Source organism: Mastacembelus armatus, unplaced genomic scaffold (genome assembly GCF_900324485.2).
Source record: "Mastacembelus armatus unplaced genomic scaffold, fMasArm1.2, whole genome shotgun sequence".
In the NCBI taxonomy this organism is placed as follows: Eukaryota; Metazoa; Chordata; class Actinopteri; order Synbranchiformes; family Mastacembelidae; genus Mastacembelus; species Mastacembelus armatus.
The window spans coordinates 99,427-122,917 of record NW_022872881.1 but is presented as its reverse complement, the minus strand read 5'-3'; the positions used below and the strand labels follow the sequence as shown (position 1 = coordinate 122,917).

The 23,491-nt window shown below is 44.2% G+C and overlaps 2 protein-coding genes and 1 long non-coding RNA gene across 6 annotated transcripts; 2 read left to right on the top strand and 1 right to left on the bottom strand.

The window, feature by feature from the left end:
• Positions 1–7,627: 7,627 nt before the first annotated feature.
• On the top strand, positions 7,628–8,212 carry LOC113132369 (uncharacterized). The gene is made up of 3 exons (XR_003295890.1): positions 7,628–7,767; positions 7,922–7,996; positions 8,125–8,212. It is a non-coding gene; the product is annotated as an uncharacterized LOC113132369 (long non-coding RNA).
• Positions 8,213–9,455: 1,243 nt separating this feature from the next.
• LOC113132371 (cell division control protein 6 homolog) lies at positions 9,456–14,668 on the top strand. Of its 3 annotated transcripts, none has more exons than XM_026310365.2 (12): positions 9,456–9,579; positions 10,089–10,437; positions 10,523–10,765; positions 10,856–11,055; positions 11,386–11,534; positions 11,668–11,774; positions 12,383–12,522; positions 12,767–12,867; positions 13,044–13,111; positions 13,289–13,467; positions 13,676–13,816; positions 14,321–14,668. In XM_026310365.2, the coding sequence occupies exons 2-12, from the start codon at positions 10,101–10,103 to the stop codon at positions 14,411–14,413; spliced, it is 1,758 nt and encodes a 585-aa protein (XP_026166150.1). In that variant the 5' UTR covers positions 9,456–9,579; positions 10,089–10,100; the 3' UTR covers positions 14,414–14,668. The 3 variants fall into 3 exon arrangements, with proteins under 3 accessions (XP_026166150.1, XP_026166152.1, XP_026166151.1); XM_026310367.2 differs by having other exon boundaries at positions 10,089–10,439; positions 10,528–10,765; XM_026310366.2 differs by having other exon boundaries at positions 9,459–9,579; positions 10,050–10,437.
• Positions 14,669–18,389: 3,721 nt separating this feature from the next.
• On the bottom strand, positions 18,390–22,100 carry LOC113132375 (centriole, cilia and spindle-associated protein-like). 2 transcript variants are annotated; one of them, XM_026310369.2, is made up of 4 exons: positions 22,011–22,100; positions 20,346–20,743; positions 19,589–19,938; positions 18,390–19,030 (listed from the first exon to the last, which is right to left on the bottom strand). In XM_026310369.2, exons 2-4 carry the CDS (start codon positions 20,710–20,712, stop codon positions 18,851–18,853), a joined length of 897 nt encoding a protein of 298 aa, XP_026166154.1. In that variant the 5' UTR covers positions 20,713–20,743; positions 22,011–22,100; the 3' UTR covers positions 18,390–18,850. The 2 variants fall into 2 exon arrangements, with proteins under 2 accessions (XP_026166154.1, XP_026166155.1); XM_026310370.2 differs by having other exon boundaries at positions 19,589–19,935.
• Between the last annotated feature and the right edge of the window lie 1,391 nt (positions 22,101–23,491).

Below are 23,491 nucleotides of genomic sequence, written 5' to 3'. Positions count from 1 at the left end.
CCCACTTCTATTTATACCATTAAAGACTGATCCCAGCCCAACCCAGCCCCGGTGTTGGCCCTTACAACTCCACACAAGACAGTGTTAAATTATAGTGAAGGTTTTTGTAATACATAATAAAGATGAAGCCAAACTAACAGGATTCAGTCTGTCTCTGTCAGCTGAAGTAGTAAGATTGATGATGGAAGTGCAGAGTCAGTCTTTGAGTATTTTTCAATTAGTTCCCAACATCCAATGAGGCAAAGTCTTTTAGAAGAACTGGGTTTAAAGTCAATGCTAAGGAGAAGTGAATCTGCTCTGATGACACGCACTGACCAACAAATATCAAATAGCATTTTAGTTAGAAATCCCCATCCCCGATAGACACCATGAGGCCGACAGTAAAACACAGTGAGTCACAGTGTGGAGGAAACATTCAGACATGTCTGTAACGTGTTCTGATCATGTGAATTATAATTTCTTGTCTTTCCTCTTTTATCCCAGTTACTAACACGGTTCACTGGCTAATTTATTAGTGATACTCCTTAAAGTTGATCTGGATGTAATCAGTGCAGGTTCACATGGTTCTACTTAGCTGATTCAGCTCTCGCACCTTAAACAGTGAACCACTGCAGATCAGGAACAGCCGACAAGACCTGTAGTTTGGGAGGTGGTCTGACCCAGTCATCTGACCCAGTCATCTAGCCACCACACTTTGGCCTCTGTCAGAGCCGCTCACATCCTTACACTTGGCTGTTTTTCCTGTATCCAACACATCGACCTTGAGGACTTAATGTTCACCTGCTGCTCAATGTGCCCAACACTCTGGCAGGTGCCACAGTAAGAAGATGATCAGTGTTATTCACATTATCTGTCAGTGGTCAAGATGTTATGGCTGATCAATGAATTAATAAATGAAATAAATGACATGAGAAGTCAACACTAACATAAACCAGATCAACAATAAAACATCTGACAGGGGAGACACAACATCATCACTGGGGTTTTCATTCTACATTTTTTAGTTAAAAAGCTGTTGAAAGTAAACGTAAAGCAGCCTGACGTGAGGGACGAGCCAGATGTTGACAGCCTACATCACGTTTTTCAGCGTGTGTGTGTGTGTGTTGCACTACACTACAAACTCCTCGTACCAGACAGATAAACAGCAAGTGCAGGGAGTTTGAGTTTCACACTAAAAGTCTGGCTCCTTTTCTACAGTCGGTGATGGGACTTTGGACTTCTTTGGTCATTCTTCCTTTCCTCTCGCAAACTCTGCAACCGGTAAGTTCATGATCAAAGCTGATTCTTGATTTTATATCTGAGGCAGAAACACATTTTCAGTCTCTACATGTTAGACAGTATCATCGCCTTTGTCAAAGAGAGTGGCCTGCTTTTATTTTGTAGTTTAGGGTAGAGTAAGGTAGGGTATTTTAGATTAGATTTCACACTTGTGATTTGTATGGAAGTTACTGTCTGGGCCCCTGTTTACAAGCTCTGGCCTCTGGGGGCCCCTCTTCACAGATGAGGAAGAGCATGATTGAGCTGTTCCAGCTGTTAAGGCTATAGCAGCAAGGAGGTGCTGATCACTTCAGGAATGGGAGCATGTTCCAGATTGTCATGTCCCCGTGTGATGGCACTTCAGGGATCATGTTGCCGTGTTTGTGATTTCATTCAGGTTTGTTAAACACTTGGTGGTCATGTTTTACAGTATGATAAAAGAAGAAACTGTTATGTCAAAGCAACTGAGCAGTTTCACATGCCCCACCTTCACTGTGACCCCGCCTCTATGTATTGTGACGTCACGTATAAAAGGCTTTTCACCGACAGACACAGGAGCAGCTCACACAGACACAGACAGACACAGACACAGACAGACACAGACACAGACATGATGTTGACTCTTCTGCTGATTTTAACATTTACAGACGCTGTGACCGGTAAGTTTATGATCATTCTAGTTTTAATCACTTTTGGAGACCAGAGAATGTCCTGCTGTATTTTACTGCTCATACTGGGTTTGTAGCGCAGAAAGATGATCAGCTTTAAAACTTATAGTTCCTGTGTAGCCCACATCATTAACGTTATAGTCCAGAGATACATAGACATAGAAACGTAGAAACACATAGGAAGTGTGAGAGTAGCATTAGGTCCTACTGTGGGGACTTTATCTGACCTGACCCGGGATCTGTCACCGTGTGGACTGGATTTGTGCCTTGTGCGGAGATTGTCACCGTGTGGATCATCATGTGGGCGGGATCATCATGTGGGCTGGATCATCATGTGGGCTGGATCATCATGTGGGCTGGACTTGTGCCCTAAACCGAATTTTTTTACCTGGTGGGCTGGATCATCATGTGGGCTGGATCACCATGTACTGTGACTCCACTGACTGTATAAAAGAGCCCACGGGCTTTTCACTGACAGACACAGGAACAGACATGATGTTGACTCTTCTGCTGAATTTAACATTTACAAACGCTGTGACCGGTAAGTTTATGATCATTCTAGTTTTTAGTAACAGATCAGCTCTAATCACTTTTGGAGACCAGAGAATGTCCTGCTGTATTTTACTGCTCATACTGGGTTTGTAGTGCAGAAAAATAATCAGCTTTAAAACATCATCCACATGAGTGAAATAAATGGAGTCTGAGCAGAAAAACTCAATCAGGAACAAGATACTGGATTTTGGTTAGAAGGAAACTGGAGGTTTTTAAAGTGGTGAAGTGTCTGCAGCAGAAAATCTTTCTATCATCATTAGACTGAGTCTATTTCCTGTGTAGTCCATGTCAATAACATCAGTAACGTTATAGTCTAGAGAAAACACTTTCACAATGTATAAACATGTAGACAAGTCTGACCAAGGTATTAGGTCCTACTGTGGTGATTGTTTTTACTGTAGATGGGCACATGGTGTGTGTGTGTGTGTGTGTGTGTGTGTGTGTGTGTACTCTGACACCAGTTGACTTTAGTCAAATGCAATGACTGCCTGTGGCCACTAGAGGCGCTGTAAACCAGGACACTCACCAGTCAAATGAGTTATTTCTGCTGCTGCTCTTGTTGAAACTTCAGTCAGTTGGTTGAACACAGACCAATAACTTGGCTCAGTGTCCCAGAGCCTTAAAACATCTAGTTAAGTCGTCTCTGATTGAATATGACACAGTTTGTATGAGTTGTCTAAATGTTGTTTCCCCAGAAGCAGCTCGGGTCATTTGTCCAAATGAGCCAATCGAAGCAGAAATAGGTGAAGATGTGCGTCTCCCGTGTCTCCTGGATCCTGGACTCGACCAGTCTGACCGCACAGTGGACTGGACGAGGGTTAACGACAGCAAGGTGGTCTTCTCTTATCGAAGCAGGATGATCAATGACATTGATCAGCTGGAGCAGTACAGAAACAGGACGAGGCTCAGCCGTGAAGACCTGAGTGTGGGAAATATGGAGCTGCAGATGTTCTCAGCACAGCTGTCAGACAGTGGACGGTGCAGGAAATGGACCGACCAATCACAGCATCCTGTGATCTGTGTCACACTCAGGGGTCAAAGGTCACTGTTGACCCTTCCTCTATATGTGCCAGTGTTTAAGCATCACCTTCCAATTCAGGGACTCCAGATGTGAACAGTCATTTCTGAAGGTGTGATGGATGAAAGGAGGAGAACTCAGGGTTTGTTTGTTTGTTTGTTTGTGGACCTGCCCACCAGCAGCAGCAAACATGAAACATACAGTGTTGACTGCTGAATGTAATGTGTCAGTGCTTGTATTCTATATAACATATATATATTTAAGTCTATTAAAGTTTCATTCAAGTTTCTGTGGTCGTCATAACAACCCTAACACCACATTACAGGTTTGGAACTAAAGTCTAATAAAACTGATTCATGTTAGGAGATATAAGTTACATCATCGGTGTTCCCCTGCCCACCCTCCAAGACCTGTTCACCTCCAGAGTGAGAAAAAGAGCTCAGAGGATCAGTCTGGACGCCACCCACCCGAGCCACCACCTCTTCCAGCTCTTACCCTCTGGCCGGAGCTTCAGAGCTCCAAACATCAAGACAGCCCGGCACAAAGGAGGCTTCTTCCCTCAGGCCGTCCAACTCCTAAACTCGTAGCTCTCCACCATTCCCTCCTACCACCTGCACTATGACACTGGCACCTGTTTGCTCTTTGCACACCAATTAGTTCCCCTTACATTCTGTCTTCAGGTTGCACCTTTTGTAAGCTCACTGGACTTGTTTGGGTCATAACGTTATCTGTAATTTGTTTACTTTTTATTATCTGTACATTTTTCTCTTTAGTTTTCTGTAGCATTTATGTTCACCGTTTGATCCTTTGTAGCATTTGTATTTATGTCTGTTTGCACTGGAGTCCCCCCCCCCCTTACCTAAACAAATTCCTTGTGTGTGTGTGTGTGTGTGTGTGTGTGAAAATACCAGCACTCAGAAGGAAAATAAATATTTTTAGATGGTTTCTAATGCTTGGCACGTTTCTAACCATGTATGAAACATATCACAGTATTTTTTTCATGCAGTTTTCCACATGTCCCCATGATGTTGCAGTATGTGAAACACTGTACACAGACATGTCAGCACAGCCAGAGCAGTATTGGCCTGTTTCAATCACAGCTGGCTCACTGCCTAGACTGAACCATGAAAACAATGTTGGTAAGCACACATGTTTAGTTGAGCACATTCTTGTTGAAAACATGTTGAACACAGGACCTATACAAACAAACTGCTGGGTCTAAAAATGAAACAACAAACTGATTGTTTTTAACTGATTGTTATTCCCTATGATGTTTCTTAATGGGGACATTAAAGGGTTAATTCAACTTCACTAGGAAAAAAATGTTGAAAGTAAAAAGCGAGCACCAGCCAGACTGACATGAGTCATTAGCCCTCTGAACTGCAGAACAGCAGTGTCATAAAACTGCTCCACCCACTTTTTGTTTTTGCACATGAAGTGGGAGGAGCTTCCCAACTTATGCTCATTCATAAGACCATAGAAAAGCTTCAGCCTGTCAGAGCCACTAGTCCGTTCATCAGCTGCTGATAACAGAGATGGGAGTCCTACTTTATTCTCTCCTGCTCATTTTTCCACTCACAGATGCTGCCCTGGGTGAGTTTATGATCCATTATTACTATTAGATCTTTGTTTTCACAGCTGATCCAAACAAACCTTTGGTGTCTAAACTATTAATAGTTTACATTGAATTATAGTCTCATCTGACTATTAGTCTCATCTGAACAATTTGATAGTCTCATATGACTATCAAATTGTCGACAATGACAATTGGATAGTCATATGAGACTATCCAAATTGGATAGTCTCATATGACTATCCAATTGTCGACAATGACGGTGTATTCTCATTTGACTATCCAAATTTGATAGTCAGATGAGACTATCCAATTGTCATTGTTGACAATTGGATAGTCTCATCTGACTATCAAATTTGGATAGTCAGATGAGACTATCCAATTGTCATTGTCGACAACTGGATAGTCTGACAATTGGATAGTCATATGAGACTATCCAATTTGGATAGTCTCATCTGACTATCCAATTGTCATTGTCGACAATTGGATAGTCAGATGAGACTATCCAAATTGGATAGTCATATGAGACTATCAAATTGTCAACAATGACAATTTGATAGTCTCATATGACTATCCAATTGTCAGACTATCCAATTGTCGACAATGACAATAGGATAGTCTCATATGACTATCCAATTGTCAGACTATCCAATTGTCGACAATGACAATTGGATAGTCATATGAGACTATCCAAATTGGATAGTCTCATATGACTATCCAATTGTCAGACTATCCAATTGTCGACAATGACAATTGGATAGTCAGATGAGACTATCCAATTGTCGACAATTTGATAGTCTCATATGACTATTAAATTGTCGACTATCAAATTGTCTCGACAATTACACTATTAAATAAGAAGCTGTGGTGACTTGTAGAAACTTCTGCAGAGGAAAAGCATCTGACTGAATGATGGGTGGAGTGAACATGCAAAGCTCATAGTTTAGTTTCCTACAAAGAACAATATCAACAGCCGAAATAAATTACAAATATAATAAGACATATCTGCAAGATCTACTGACTCAATAACACAAATATGTTTTCATCCACAGGTCACAACGTTTGTTGTAACAACATGGGCGATCAGTGTTTCCTGTTGTAAAATACGTTTGGCCAAAATCTCATTTTATAAAAGATGAAGTGCTACTGTATGCACACTAGACACTCTAGGGTACACTGGGCACCTTAAGGATCCACTAGGTACCTTAAGGATACACTAGGTACCTTAAGGGTACACTGGGCACCCTATGGGTACACTGGGCACCCTAAGGGTACACTGGGCATCCTAAGGATACACTAGGTACCTTAAGGGTGCACTAGACACCCCAAGGGTACACTGGGCACCCTAAGGGTATACTAAGCACCCTAAGGGTACACTAGGTACCTTAAGGGTACACTGGGCACCCTAAGGGTTCACTGGGCACCCTAAGGGTATACTAAGCACCCTGGGCACCCTAAGGGTATACTGGGCACCCTAAGGGTATACTGGGCACCCTAAGGGTACACTGGGCACCCTAAGTGTACAGCAAGATTTAGTTACAAGCTGTTTTTAAAACCTTTCATTGGCTAAGTATATTTGTAAAACAGGCAGACAGACGTACAGGGTGACCAATAGCATTGATTTATTGAAGTACAAAAAAAACCCCCAAAAAAAACACCTCCAAAGAAGAGGCACTTCTAAGTGTATGTACATGCACAGGTTGAACCCTACCTGTGCACGTACCTGTTTTGCTGTAGCCCACAATTCGTCTGTGGTTGGTCCACGAAAGTTGTGTTCACTTGTGCTCACACCTGCGTTGGAGCAGCCTGTAAGGAAAAGGGAAAGGGAGTTTCCACAAAGGTAGAGGATGTGCTGCAAGAGTTTTTCTTGTAGGACCAGATACTTTTTTCACAGTTTCGCAGTTTTTTTTTACTAACCGCATACTTGAGGGTATACTTCCTAAGTGCCCTGGACCCTCCTCCACTAATCACAATTCTCAGGATGTTCCTGTAACGTCAACCCATATATGGTGTGCAGGAAGTCAGATTGCTTAGTGTCACAGCATCAGGGCACAATATCCAAATATCACTGACAGAACATTGAGCTGGACGCTACCAGGCTGAAATCTCACACAGACAGAAATGATACTTTTGACTCTTCTGCTGATTGTAACATTTACAGACGCTGTGACCGGTAAGTTTATGATCATTCTAGTTTTTAGTAACAGATCAGCTCTAATCACTTTTGGAGACAAGAGAATGTCCTGCTGTATTTTACTGCTCATACTGGGTTTGTAGCGCAGAAAGATGATCAGCTTTAAAACATCATCCACATGAGGTTTTTGTCTTTTAAAGGTGTTTAAACCATCTGAATGGATCGATTGTTTCCACAGGACAGCATCAGCTCATTTGCCCGACTCCACCGATCAAGGCTGCAGCAGGTGACAGGGCTGTTACTGAATGTCATGTGGATCCTTCAGTCGACTTGAAGACTAAGACAGTGGAGTTCAGTAAAGTCGACCCCTATGAGGTGCTCCTCGTCCATCGATCTGGAGAGATTGATCCTGATCACAACAGCAGCAGGATAAGTCTCAGTGATGAAGACCTGAGAAGAGGAATCGTGAAACTACAGATCTCCCCAGTGCAGCTGTCTGACAGTGGACTCTACAAGATCCATATCCGACAACTGAAGGCCAACTGTACCTTTGACCTCAGTGTTGGTGAGTTGGTGCTGAATTATTACTGTACAGGATATTTTTAGATGTTAATAAATCAAAACGAACATAATCAGCTCCAGGATAATGAAGAATTTTGTTCCTAAACAAGATGTTCATCTTTGAAAAAATACTCAAACAGATTTGTATCTGATCACAGTAAAACCTGAGGCACCAGACAGGATAGAGGATGATAACAACAGTACGACAACACCTCCAGTGGAAAACCAGCCTGGTAAATATGTTTTGAATTAATGTTGTGTCTTTGACAAACTTTGGTCGGACTGTAAGAGTCTGAGAATCAACAGTCACGTTACTGAGAGTTTGACCTTCTTCCCAACATGATGTTTGATGTTTTCTCAGAGGATGAAAAGGTTCATTTCTCAGCCAGAGGATGTTATGGTCTCATTGGTGTTGGTGCTGTCCTTGGCATCATCATCATCATCACCTTCATCATCCTGAAACGTAAACAGATCTGTAAGTAACAGACTTCTGCCTTTCAGTGATCAAGCGTGTTGGCCCCAGTGTTGGCCCCAGTGTTGGCCCCAGTGTTGGCCCCAGGCCAGATGTTAGTTATTAAAATAACAATAAAACACACAAGTGCAAGTGAAACATGAAGCAGCTGAATAAATCCAATTTAAGCCTAAAGTAGTCTCTCCTGGTCATGTCTCAGGTGCCTGAACTGTTTCATAAACGTCCCTTTGAAACTGTCTTATTTAAATCACTGCTCCAATATTTCACAATACAACAGCAAAGTTTAGAGAAAACACATCCATCAGATTTGTTTGGTTTCCCTTTGGACAGGACTCGACCCTGAGTTAACACTCATCTTTAGCCTGTTCTTCTTCTTGCAGAGCATTTCTGGAAGCAGCTCAGAGGAAGAGAGGACCAAAGAGCAGAGCCAGTGGAACATGGACATGAAATGATGGAACTGAACAGGGAAGCACCTGAGCTGGTGTGAACCTGGAGAGTCCTGCAGGAAACCTGGCACCTTGAACTGTGGGACGATCTGCCCTTGCACATTAGACAGGCCTCCTGTTTTTAGACCTTTTTAAATGGCCTCAGAGGCAATTTCATTTATTTATCTTCTATTTATCGTCTATATTTATGTTAGTTTTATCCCTTTTGTAGTTCGTTTTTTTTTATCGGCTTTTATTTCATGTTTTGATCTTGTACTGCACTTTTGTCAAATTTGGCTGTTTTTTTTCTAAAGTACAAATAAAGTTGCAGTTACAACAGTTTTTGATGTGGATGTTGTGTTTGTCTGTAAATCTGTTTTATTTGTGGCCTGTTATTTTTATTATAGGATGATTTTTATTGCTGCATTGATTAAAAACAGCACTTCAGTACTGTAGCTGGTCAAATTACCAGCTGGTAGAAACTGGTGTTATGTTTGGTACCTAATACTAAAACGATGTCAAATACGTGTAGTGTAGTTAAAAGTATAATAATTTGTGTACTGCTGTCAAAAGTACACGCTCTGAAAAGGTACAGAGTACTATAAAAGTAATCAAAGTAAAGTACAAGTACGTAAAAATGTCAATAAAGCACAGTAATGGAGTACATGTACTTAGTTACTGGAGAAATTCCGCCAAAACCGCCGACGAAATCTCCTGACGCAACATCCGCCTGTGCTCAGCCAATCAGCATCGCAGGCGGTATTATCCTGAACCAATCAGAGAGCAGTGACAAAGTGGAAGCGCTTTAGTTTGGATCAGTTGGTGAAAGAAGAGGGACGGATAGAGACGAACCGAGTCCCGGGCCCAGAGACAACACAGCACACTGAGCTGACGAGGTTCCTGTCCGCTGTTTGAAAAGGTAACGTCACGACCAGCGCCTTATTTTGGTGACAAGAGCTCAAAGATTGTTAATAGACACCGGAAGTGAGCTGTGCCGCTTGTTTTCCTTTAGTCCTCTGCGTCGCTTCGTCTTCGCGCGTATTTTCTGTTTTTTAAGATTATAAACGAAAAACCTTCCTGTCAGATTGAGCCCCGTGGTGTCCTCACGTGGTTTGGATCGAACCACGGTGATTCCAGGGTCGGATCTGCTGTGTTTTCCTCCGAGTGTGTGTCGCTTTTGGCGCCATTACACGTGTTGTTTCCTGAGACGCGGCGGCTCCGAGTTTATTTAAGAGCTTGGACCAACAGTCAGGTCCGTTCAGTCCACAGTGCAGAGAGACTTCAGAGTTGATCTTGGACAGGACTCAGTTTTTATTGTGACCCTTTGACAGCAGAGACACAAGTGACAAGCAACTCTCAGTAAAACCTGGGTTCTTGGTTCATTTCCAGGTCCCTGGTGGTAACACAAGGATTTTCTTTGTGGTTCAGGTCGAACACAAAATGCCCAGCACGCGCTCTCAGGGCCGAGCTCAGCCCACGCTCCCGTTCCCTCGCCGTAAGTCCTGCAGGGCGTCCTCCCGCTCCAAGACGCCTCAGCTGGAGAAACCTTCAGTTCCATCGCCAACCAAGCCTGAACCCCAGCGTCTCCCTGCGGCCCTGACCCGGATTGGACCGCTCTCCCCGAGACGTCCTTCTGACCAGCCCACTCCTCTGTCACCCAGACGACCGGTCACCCACCCATTTCCTCTGTCACCCAGACGCCCTGCAGGCCCACTGCCACCACCCTCCTCTCCCAGTGTCCAGACCCGGCTCCCCCTCAGCCCCAGGAAACGCACAGGTGAGAGACTCCAGACAGGAAAACAGGTGTGTTGTGTTCTGTGTTTAGCTGAAGAGGTAAATAACCAATGATGTTCCCTCCTAAGGAGACGACAACAGCTGTAACCTCGGCGCCTCCCTGCTGGGCTCGCCCCCAAAGCAGAGCAAACCGACTCTGGCTTCACCACGAAAGCTCGGCTTTGACGAGAACTCGCCGGTCCCGTCCTCGCCACGACAGACGCTTTCTCCCACCGCCAAGTCGTCCCCGAGGCGTCAAGAAACGCCCATTGGAAGTCCAGTTCGTCCGAGCTCTGAGAAAAAGCCACCGGTCGTGCGACTGTTTGCAGAAAGTAAGTCCCAAGTATTTTTGCTTCTCACACCAAAACCCAAATTAAGAGGTGACCTCTTTCTCCTAATGTCCTGATCTGTTTCTCCTCCAGAGTCCAGGTTCCAGAGCGTGAAGCAGGCCCTGCACACTGCCATCCCTGAGCGACTCCTGTCCCGAGAGGCCGAGCGGGCGTCCATCCGCTCCTTCCTGGAGGAGAAGGTGCTGCAGCGTCTTCCTGGTAGCCTCTACATCTCCGGGGCCCCGGGGACCGGCAAAACAGCCTGTCTGAACTGTATCCTCCAGGAGATGAAGGTAGTTTTATTTATATTTGTCTTTTTTAGTTGTATTTTAGTATATTTTGTTTTAAAATAAAGCACCAGACTCTGGACAGAGGACATATGAGATGTTTGGAGCTTTACTGACCCCTGCTGGATTCTTTAGATCACTGCAGGAAGGTCAACTGAGATGTTTCTGTGTGTCAGTGTGGTGTCCTCAGCGTAATGGGTGTGAATCCAGAACCTGGTTTAGTTTATAAGTCATTTCTCAGTGTCAGCCATATTTGCTGCATCCCAGTGTGTTATGGTTGTGAGACTGTTGTCCAGTGAAACACCCAGACACCGCGTGTCCTTCCTGTCCCATCAGGCCGAGCTGTCCTCGGTGCAGACGGTGGTGGTGAACTGTATGAGTCTGAGAAGCTCCCACGCCATCTTCCGCCTGCTGGCCGAAAAGCTGCGAGCGACCGGTGGACAGAGCGGATTGCAGAGGGTCCTGACGGCCCCGGGCCCCACGGTGTAAGTAGACCCACAGCCAGGAGTCCACAGCAGAAATACAGCGACGAGGATGTTTATATGAGAAGAATAATCCTTCTCGTCAGACGTATAAATAACAAACAGCAGACTGACTCCGCCCCTCTGTCCTCGGCAGGCTGCTGGTTCTGGACGAGATGGATCAGCTGGACAGTAAAGCGCAGGACGTCCTCTACACCATCTTCGAATGGCCGTACCTGCCTCAGTCTCGTCTCTGTCTCATCGGTACGAGCTCAACTGTCTCTGTCTCTGTCCAACACCAAGTTTACTGTGACGTTTGACCTTCGGGGCCTGAACCGTCTCAGAGAAAACTGTCAGTTATGTCTCGGGGAAATGAAACTGTATGAGACTTAAATGCATCTGACTTGTTGTTTTAGTGTTTGAGTTTGTTTGTTAACTGTGACTGAGTCCACATCCCTGAGAGTCCTGCTGTTCCCATCAGACCTGCTGTTTGACCCATGTCTGTCAGGCACATGGACCAGGTGTGAACCCTCTGAGCTCCTAAACTGCCACCATGCACAGACTGAACTGACATGTGAAGAACAACAACGTCATTTGTGCTCAGGTTCCTCCAAAGCTGCTGGGTTCCCATATGTTCCTTCCAGTTTGGCTCCATCAGGAGCTTCTCCATAAACGTCCAACCAACGTGAAGCGTCTATTTCCCTCTGTTGTTGTTTTGGTCCGTTCACACTGTGGGAACATCAGGTCTGAGTCAGTGGAGGGAAAACAGCAGCTGGGATGTGGACCCAGCCTCTGGTGCCTCCTTGTTTCTCCCCCAGGTGTTGTTGCTCCACCCTGAGTCCTGTGCACTGACGAGCTGTGATGTTTTCCAGGTATTGCCAACGCTCTGGATCTGACCGACCGCATCCTGCCCAGGCTGCAGGCCCGTCCTCACTGTCGCCCCCTGCTGTTGAATTTCCCTCCGTACAGCCGACAGGAGCTGACGGCCATCGTTCAGGACAGACTGACACAGGTAAACACAGGAAGAGATAAACACACACCAGCACATTGGAAAATCAAGTCCTGCAGAAAATAAAATGTGTGTGTGATACTCTGAGAGTATTAAAGCTCTAATACTATTATCACTTACTATTACTAAGTGTTACAGTTTCTCCTTGACTTTATTGGTTCTGTCATACTGACCCGACTGGCCCAATGTGCTGCCTTCATGTTCTGAAATGATGAGACTTCTGTGTGAACTTGTCTGCTCCTGTCAGGCCTCGGCTGAAGGGATCCTAGACGCCTCTGCCGTTCAGTTCTGTGCCAGGAAGGTGTCGGCGGTGTCGGGAGACGCCAGGAAAGCTCTGGACATCTGCAGGTAAACATGTGACCTCCACAGAGAAATGATCATGTTGAGTTGGTTTAGTTTGACACTGGTGACCGCTCTGGTTCTCTGTGTGGTGTGGTTTATTTTTTTGTCTCTGCAGACCCGACTGCTGTGAAACCAGCAGGTTCAAAGCTGATGTTCACTTTTCATTTTTGCTGTTTTCCCAGGAGAGCGGTGGAGATCGTAGAGTCTGACGAAAGAAAACAAGCAGCTGATTCAAAAGCTGAAGCTAAAGGTGAGAACAGTTGTGGTTCATCCTCCTTTTGCTGCTGTTCTACTGGCAGATCAGTTCCTGCCGATGGTTCTTCTGATGTCACACGTTACTTAGAGGTTTGACTGGTTTCTCTTCCTGCTGCAACAAACGGGAACCAACACTATAACTGAAACTCTTTCTGTCCCCGGGTGCGTGCAGCGTCTCGGGTCAGCCTGCCGCAGGTGGCGCGGGTGCTGTCGGAGGTGTACGGCGACCGTATGGCGTCTCAGAGCGGCGGCTCAGAGGGAGAGAGTTTCCCGCTGCAGCAGAAACTGCTCGTCTGCTGCCTCCTGCTGCTCATTCGCAACGGGAGGAGCAAAGAGATCGTCCTGGGAAAGGTGAGTCCCTAAAGGTCACGTGACTGTTGGTGATCTCAGGTGTTAGCGGTGCAGTGTTTGCCATAAGATCAGACTAACCCCTGCTGGGTGACTCTGGTTAGGTTGGTGTTGGAGCAGCTGATCGGTGGGAAAGACAGATGATTCTGTGTAGTGTGAACTGTGCTGCTGCAGCAGAAACGTGGATCCTCACTGTTCGTCTGTGTTTCAGCTGCACGAGGTTTACAGCCGCCTGTGTGCTCAGAGGCAGGTGTCTGCCGTCGGCCAGGGCGAGTGTTTGTCGCTCTGCGCCCTGCTGGAGAGCCGAGGAATCTTCGCTCTGAAGAAAGCCAAGGAGGCTCGACTCACTAAGGTACGGAGCAGTTTGCTCTTTTTACTTTCATCTCTTCAATTAGCAGAAAAGGTGTTGACAGGAAAATAAAAACCTCTGCAGGTCTTTTAAAGAGAGTCCAGTCCTAAAAAGAGCTGATGGTGTTTCAGTCGATTATTTGTTATACAGTAATCACAGTTCCACTGTGTGTTTCTGGGAGAATGTGTGAGGTGACACACCTGCTGGTTTCCTGTTGTAGTTCTTTCATCAGTTTGTGTTTATCACCTGCAGTAAAACTACAAAATGACGCCATCTTGGAAACTGAACATTTGCAAAGTCTTAGAAGATAAAACATGAAATAAAACACATGTATTGATGATGAAGGTCAGAGGCCCAGCAGAGTAAAACTCAACACGGGCAACAAAAGTGCAGTGATCAGAGAAAAAGAAGAAGTGGAAATGTGAAGTTGGTGATTCAGAGAGTTTTTGTTGAGGAAACAGAAAAGTCAGTTTGGGACCTGAAAGCCGAACGTTTGTCGTCCTGCAGGTGTTTCTGAAGATCGAGGAGAAAGATGTTGAAAATGCTCTGAAGGATCGGACTCTGCTGGGCAGCATTCTGGCTGCAGGACTCCCCTCATGACCACTATTTATTTTTACCTCCAACGTTTGGACAAAGATTCTTTTTTTTTTTCTGGGAATTTGTACAGTTTTTTTTTTTTTTTTTAAGGAAACGTTTGCGACGCATGTTTTTTTTATTTAATTTTCCTTTTTGAAGGCTCATTTGAGTTAAAGTGTTGGACTCACATCGGTGATGAAATAGCAGCATGTGTTTCACTGGGGATATGAAACGTTTCTATTTTTATGCTGTAAATAAACAAACGTCCAGACATTTTAATCCGCTGTCCCTGTTTCTGTGGAGCAGCTGCTTCTCTTATTGAACCTTTGTTTACTGCTGCTCTTTTTTCCTACAAAATAACATTTTACCAGTAAGTCCACACTACATCCTGTTGGATCTGTGTCATGTGACGTTCAGATCATTCTGGTTGTTTGTGAAGATGCTTTTCGAGCAGAGTTTTAAATAGTGGCCTCAGGTTTAAAGGCTTTATATCAATTTAAAGCATCTCTCATGTTCATTTTACTAAAGTCCCGTTTTGACTGCAGGACCTCTACTTGTAACAGTATTTTCACACTGCAGTATTTGTAGTTTTACTTCAGTACAGGACCTGAGTGGTGTCATACAGGACCAGCTGCTGGGGCAGAAACACTAAATGCTTGTTATTTAATAGTAATAATGGAGGCCAGTGCAGGACAAACCACACGTTTAAGTGTCTAAGCTTGTTCCTTTAAAAACCACTCGACCCTGCACAGGCTGATTGGATTAAAGGGTTAACGGCTGCTCTTCAGGAGCCAGGATTCAACTTCTACACCTGCTGTGATGGTGCAGGTGGTGATCAAATGTAAAAACCTGCCAATGTTCTCTACAGAATCAGTGCCACACAAATATAAACTATTAAATCTGATTTATTCACAGCAAAGACTTAAAGTGGAAGAAAATATATAAATTGTGCATGTTTTCAAATACAGGACTGGAAAATGAAAAGTGACATTTAATATTCAGGAGGATGAAACATATTTCATATATTTTACCAATAAACCACAACAAGTCAAACTTTCATAGAAACGGCAAACACCTTCTCTCTGGATGTAAAAGTTTTTACTGGTTAATTGATAAATTTGTGTTTTCAACACTCAAACACCCACAAAGTGAAAAGTTTTAAATTGATTTTTGGAAATTTCTTTAAAACCCAGAACTAAAATCTCATTTTGTTCAGACTCTGAATCCAGGACTTGGTAAAAGCCCCTTTGCAGCAGTTTCGGCTTCAGTCTCCTGAATCTGTCCAGGTTGTCCCACCTGGGAACACTCAGGACTTTAGACCTGATTTTGCCACCTGGTCCTGATCTGTCTCAGCACAGTCTGATCTGATCTGTCCTGGTTTATGTCCCAACAACACTAGTGTGTGTGTGTGTGTTTTTCTAAACTGTCCAATCAAATCAGTGTGTCCCAGGTGGACTCCAGTCTGATTCTGGACCCATGTCAGGAGAATGAAAGCAACAGGAAGCAGAGCTGAGCCCAGTTTGGATCCACAGTCTGAGGACTTTTCACTTTGTCACTGTGGGCACTGAGCGTAGATTAATGGATAAACAGACGACAATAAAATGTGAAAACAGTTTAAATATGTGATTTTTCTATCACTTCACTTTGAATCAACTTCCCAGCAGCAGCTCAAACACTTTGCTGTGATTGTCTCGACGTCCTGATACTCAAAAATCTACATTTGATGTAAACAAACAAACTTGTAAACTTCTGCTCCACATTTAAGGATCTAAAGGTTAAAGAACAGGAAGTACACAACACTTCCTGTGACCTCACACAAAGAACAGCTCAGACTGTTCACGGTAAAATATTAAAGCCACAAACAAACAAATGTCCAGTTTGAGAGAACACACACCTGTTAGGTACAGACCCGATGTTTCACTTAGAAATTTAGTGGGATCAAATCAGGATTTGTCTTCTTGTTGTTCTAAATAAAAGCCTTGACCGTTAGAACAGTTAACAGGTGTTGAAGTATCAGTTCACTGTGTGGTTTCACACTGGACACACCTGTTTAAAATAACCTGACGTCAACAACAACAACACAATAATAGTAAATAAATAGAAACGTGCACATTCAGAGTGAGGAGGTTCAGTCGGTGCGAAGTCAATAAACATTCTCAGTGAACTTCATTAATGAACGTTAGCCCTCGGTCCAGTCGCTGGACGTGACAAATAAAGTCGGTTTTTACATCAACAAACAACTAAAGCGATGGTGAAACAAACACTGGCCAAGGTCACCTACAGCCTGGACCCCACACCGGCTCTTTGTTCGTCTGAGTTAAAGTTTCAAATCCAAATCAGAGCTGACGATAAAAAAAAAAACATCAAATTTATTCTGACACTTCACTGTGAAACAGACTGTAGGTTTTAATTTTCATTAACGATCATTTAAATCTGTTTTTTGTCCTTTAAATGAGGTGGAAGTTACAAACCTCGCGGTTTAAACACGTTCATTTCTCTTATCTTTGTTTTCACTGTTGAGAATAAAGAAACTGTCACTTCAGTCTCGTTATCAGTTAAAGTTGACAATCTAAACAGTTAATCCAGTGAATCATTTCTATTCTAGGTTGTTTATGTTTCACTGCATGAACGTTTTTGTTCATGCAGCTGATTTTCTGATCGATACAAATCATTAGAGCTGTTTTTTTAACAAATCTTACGAAGTTATGAGTCTAAGTGTTTTTCATAATAACCTGCAAAAGTGGAATAAGCTCAAATCTTCAGTTTAATCCAGTTTGAGTCTGCGTTCCAACTGCTGGATACAGAGAAACTGGTTTAGCGTTTAGCACAGCAGTTAATAGAAAAGCAGCATGTTACTGTCACTGAATGTTCCTCATTAACAGTCTCAGTGTGCTGAATAAATATCAGAAGAAATGAATGAGTTAAAAAGGATGGTTATAAAGCGAGCACAGCATTAATACACTTTTTACTCTGAAAATATCTTAAACACTCAGTTTATTTGATAAATCTTGTTTCTATATTGGTCATAACCCACCCAGCAGTAGTTTCCTCTAATCGAGTCATTAGATCAAAATACTCCAATATCAAAAATATTCCAGTTTGGTCCTTTCTGCTGCCTCTGAGTTAGAAACACACAGCTGCCTCAGTGTGTGTGTGTGTGTTCTGAAATTAAACACATTCAAACTGTGATCGTGATATTTCCTTCTCTATAAAATCGATTTTGATTCTGTCTGACGTTTGTCCGTCATTGAACCTTCGACAGGACCTGGACTGAAAATCACACAGTCGCTGCTGTTGGGTCAGAAACATCTGGAATCACGAAGTAAAGAAAGTTCCTGTGGTTTGACTTTCTCCTTTATGGGTATTTTGGTTTTTGCATGTTGAGGCCTGTTCCACCAGACCAGCAGGTGCCTCGTTAAAAAAAGAAATAAAAAGGTGTAAGTGATGTGTAAACACAGAACAGTAACACCAGCTCTCATTGGCCCGTCACCACCTACAGATTATTTACTTATTTACTTATTTACCTTTAGTCCAGATGTTACAATCAGCAGTGACTGTTTGGTTTTCAGTCTCAGTCCGTCTCACAAAGGGCATGATGGGATGTTTACTGTGAAGTAAAGAAGTGGGCGGGGCTACATCGGGCCATCAGTTTGCAGTTTGTTCACGTTTGCATAGACGAACATTTCTGACGCTCCTGATTGGAGGAGACACTGCATTAATAAAAATAAATAATTTCAGGTGAGATGTAAACTACAATTCCCAGAGTTCCCTCCAAAGCTGCTGGGTTCCCATATGTTCCTTCCAGTTTGGCTCCATCAGAAGCTTCTCCATAAATGTCCAACCAATGTGAAGGTCCTGGTCTCTCCACTGCCCCCCCTCCTCCATGTTGATGTTTCCCACACTGAATGATGACGACAGGCGACATGTGCAGAGGATGGAGACGTTAAAACGACCACATGGATTCTGGTCTGACCGTTCTGACGGAGCTCGCTCACTCACGCATCGGACAAGAATCGGACCCAGGACCACATATGCAGGTGGCCCAGATCTGGTCTGAGAACTGATCTGGTTTGGTCTGTTCACACTGTGGGAACATCAGGACTGAGTCAGTGGGACATTAACAGATGTATCTCTCCACCTGAGATCCATTCTCTGACCTGATTAGATCTAATTGAACCAGTTGGATTTTTATTTGTGTCGAAAACATGTGATCGGTCTCTTTCAGCAGCAGGACACGTGGACTGTGTCTCCACAGTAACGAGACTCATGGTACAGACTGAACAGACCACACTGTGGGGAATTGTAATTACATCTGTCTGATGGCCATAATCTAACCCTGCAGTGTTTTCAGATTTGTTCACAGCTTTGTCCACTTCCTTACTTCACCTCGCTCTGCTGGTCTCAGTGTGAGGGACTGTACCGAGACGACACCGTTTCCAGGGTCGTGGGGCCATCGTGTCTCTACCTCAGTCTTGCGGAGAAGCAGCGCATGTACTCCGTCATCCAGCGGTCGTCCACCACCGCCAGCTGCGACCGCCTCAACTTCTCCAGGTCGGCTGAGCGAGCCCGCCGCCGGTCCAGGTTGGAGCCTCGCTTGTCGGACTCCCGCCGGGTCTGAATGCAGGCGTCGGACGTGTGACTCTGTGAGAGGAGAAACCAGAGAGAGGTTTCTGAAAAGCACACCAGTGTTTCATTATTCATGTTTCCCGAGTGTTTGGTATCACGGCGTCGCTGCTGTGGTCTCCTGTGAACGAGGCCGAGCTGCCCTGACGGACTCGAACTGTTTCCATCCTAAACCGTAACATCAGAGGACAAGGCTGCAATAATGTTGGTCTGTTTCTGTTTCAGCCTTTGAATCTTTAAAAGACACACCACAAATACAGTTTGATTAGTTCCAGTTCATCAGGGAAACAGCTGGACCTGCTCAGTTATTTTATCATCAGACAATCAAATCATTTACTTTCAGAATCAGAAAAAAATGACAAAACACCAAAAACTTACATTTCAAATGAGGATTTGATGTTTCCGTTTTCTGTCATATCACTGCTGATCAAACTAAACATTTTGCCTTTCTGACATTTTACTGATTAACAAAGAATCTAATGATCAGATCGATCAATAATGTCAATAATGACTTGCAGCCTAAGGTCAGTCTTTATTAAGGTTGACTCTCAGTTTGTCTTTAAAGCTTTAACTCACGTCGTTGGGCGACCTCCTGACCTCCATCCGTCTCTCGGCCCAGTCCAGTCGGCTGGACGGTCTCCGGTTCTCCTTCTCCTTGGTGCCGATCGGTGGTTGACTCTTCGCCCTCGGTGGTTTACGGGCACCGGCTGGTTTGTCGTCCTGAGAACTGTCCCGGTGTGCCGGCTCAGAGCGAGGGGTGCGGCGGCGGTGATGTCGTCTCGGTACCCGCTGGTTCACCGGCTCCGCATCAGAAGACGCCGTGTCGGCCGCCCCGTTGTCTGTGTCATCTGAAGGTCCGCTGGTGTTTGGAGCTGCGGTCGCTGAACTTTCGCCGCCTTCACTCACGCCGTTTTGTACAACCGCTGCTTCAGGAGGAAACGGACAAACTGCAGGTTAGAGTCACAGGTTTGATTTTGAGTTAATGACCCAATACTCCAAGAGTCTGGTGTTTATAGTCCTCACTCTGTGCAAATACACAACAAATCAACAGTGCTTCTAAGACTTTTGTCCCTCATCACTCAAACTGCATGTCCTGTCTGATCAGCAGGAGAGTTAACGCCTGACTGATGTTTAAACCTGGTTTCAGCTTCAGTCCTTTCTGAGAGCCAAAAGTCTTGATTAGTCCGAACAAGTCAAAAACCCAAAGACTTAAATGATCAAACTGGAGAAAATATTTGATATTTTTATCCATTAAAGCGATTAATCGAACGACTGACTAATCATTTAATAAACTAAGCAGTTAAGGTCAGAGTCTAACGATTAGCTTCCTCACCTGCAGTCGGTGCAGCGTCTACGACCGGAGCCTCTCCAGCTCTCACCTCAGTCTCTACGTCCTCAGAAGTCGGTTTTGGATCCTGTTTGGTCTTCAGCTCCCACAGCCTCTGTTTCACCTCCGAGGATGTTGGCGGCGGTGGGAGGGACAGAGGGGCGACTTTGTTCCTGGTCAGCTTCGGCGTGGACCAGCCGCTGGAGTCGGAGCTGCTGTCCCAGCCCTCCCAGAACCAGGGCTTGTGGGAATGTTCCATCACTCGCCGGGTCAGACGGTACCTCAGCGAGTCCTCGTAGCATTTAGAAAACGTCTCCCATTTGGGATCCCTGAACTTCTTCATATACTCGGTCCGGATTTTCTTGGTCACCATGGTTGTTACCGCTCGTGCTTGGTCCTAATCACTGGGGGAACCAGAGAAGGACAGAAAACTGAAAACCAGTAGGACTGTGAGCTCAGCTGGCTGGACCTTCCCCTCAGTCTCAATATATTAAAACCACGATGACGGTTTATTACAACTTGATACTCAACTTTTAGACTTACTGTCCTAGTGTGCGATGGATGTTTTAACAATATGGAACATCACAACACACAAAGTCTCAGTCACAACAACTGCAGCCTGATCGTCACGCTCACATTTCCTCACATTTTATTTCCTGACAGGAAGTACTTTACTTCTAGTGTTCCTGTATTACTCATATCCTTATTTATCCTGCAAATCTGATTCATTCACTTTAATTTTCACCTAATTCAGAACGACTGTTAAATGTACACGTTAAGAAATAATTTTCACTTAATTACTACATCATCATAACATGAGGACTCATAACAGTAACAAGTATACAGTATATAAAGTATAATAACACCAACATCAGCGTCATTTACAGCGAAATTAAAGATAATTGTTTTTAGGAAATTAGCAGAAAAATACAAGGAAATAAACAGTTTTCTAAGTTAAATAGTTATTTATTTATGTTCTGACTTTATTAGATAAAATATCATCTTATTAACACGGTTATGATAATAATAACACCTGATGACGCCACACTGGTGGGTGTGGCTTACCTGTACGCCCCGCCCACCGCCCTCCACAGCAGATTACACTCATCAGAGCAGGATTGAGGTTCATTATAGTATTACTACTAACTGTACTAACTAGTACTACCTTTACTAACTAGTACTACCCAGTACTACCTGTACTACAACCAGTAACGGACCATCTATTCCTGTCAGGAGCCTCCCACACGCAAACTCTTTACTTATTTACCTGAAAACCTGTCAGCTGGTGAAAGTGATAAATAACCGGTATTGATTACTGATTACCTGAGCTGACACCGTGATAATATCTGATATCGGTTATTGATGAACAGCTAATTATGGGTTTATTGATAACCCGTCTCTCTCTTGACTTGAGGGCGGATCAGTTCGTCGTGTTTTTAGGGCACGTTGGTCTGAAAACAGCCCGTAGAGAAGGAAAACAGCAGCTTTAACCTGCTCACGGTGGGAAAGTGTGAATGTGACGCTTAAATGACGGTAACGGATGAAAACAGGCTCAGACACGATCATCGCCGTTACCGTCCGTTAAGCCCCGTTTGTAAACACGGAGCCTCTAGAATCGACGCAGACAGACCCGGACTGTCGGGTATTAACACCCGGTATGTTTTTACTCACTCCAGGGGGGTCCGGTGCGGTCTAGATCCCGCTCCCTGCCGATGCTGCCGCGGTCAGACGACGAGCATCGCCCCGCTCCAACACCTAGCACCGACGGCTACAAGCTAGCTGACGCACGGCACGCTGCTTCCGCCTCACGCTTTCAAAATAAAAGGCCGCAGTGATGCTTCCTAAGTTTTGATGGATGATGGACGGTATCTGCAGCTGTTAAAGTGTTGTCTTGTTTTTGTTGTTGTTTTATTTGTCGTGTATAAAATGCAGTTTCTCGATTGGACAGATGATGGATGGATGAATATGTTGATAGACATGTTTATTTTGTCACAAACAGAATGATTGTATGTGACAAGCTGCAGCTGTTGTGTTGTTTTTGTTATTTGTCATATATACTGTAAATGCCAATTCTCTTTTGATACATTGATGGCTTGATAGACATGATTGGTTTGGATCAATAGGTGATTGACAGATGTCGCTGTCAGTTATTGTAATATTCAAGATGGTGTTAGTGTGTGTGGCATGCTGTCTGCAGCTGTGTGTGTTTGTGCTGTTTTTGTTGTCTTGATGAAAATGTCTCCTCTCTTATGGACAGATGATGGATGGATGATTGATTAACTCATACACAGACGGATCACGGATGGATAGATGATCAATTGATAAACTGATGGATCATAGACAGATGATTAGTTGATAGATGGGTGGATCATAGACAGATCAATGGATATATAGAGTGATAATTTTACTGTACAGCACAGTGGTGGACATGATGCAATGGCATATTTTATTGCAGTGTCACCTTTATTTTGAAGGAGAAACTCCTGTGTTTCCGGTGTAATCCTCTGCCTCTCCCTCCAGTTTGATGGCAGCAGAGCAGAAATGAGCAACAAAATATGATTTTCCATGAAGATGCTGAGACCAGACTGAGCATGCGTGCTCTTCCTCCCTCTGTGCAGGCAGCCAACAGGTAAGACCTGATTTGGTTTTTGGTCCAGACTGAAATGTGACTCAAACTACTTTGGCTTTCTTTTTCTTTCAAATTAAGTTTTTCCCATTTTCCCATCAGCCCTATTCAGATTTGTATGTTGCTGATTGGGGTGTTCAGAAGTTGGACTGTACTGGGTCCGGGTTCCTCCTACTCCTGCTTGGACTCAGCTGGAGAGGGAGGCCAGGATGGAGCCACAGATCCAGATGTGCAGAGGAGCCAAGAATCAGGTTGGTGTTTTATTCCCTGGCAGCAGATTTAATTGTCATAACAGTTGTGATGATCAGTGTCTTATTTATTCTCCCACTGGATGTTTTAAAGGTGACGGGGAAGAAACAAAGCAGACAAAGGTCCATTCAGTAGCTGTTCTGGAGTTTTCCCTCCCATGACATACTTTTCATCAGAAGATGTTTGACTTGTCATGAGATAATCAATTGCAACTGAAAGCTCTGGAGCAGCTGCTAAATGGACCTGGTGGAGAAATCAATCATCAATTAATGGTTTA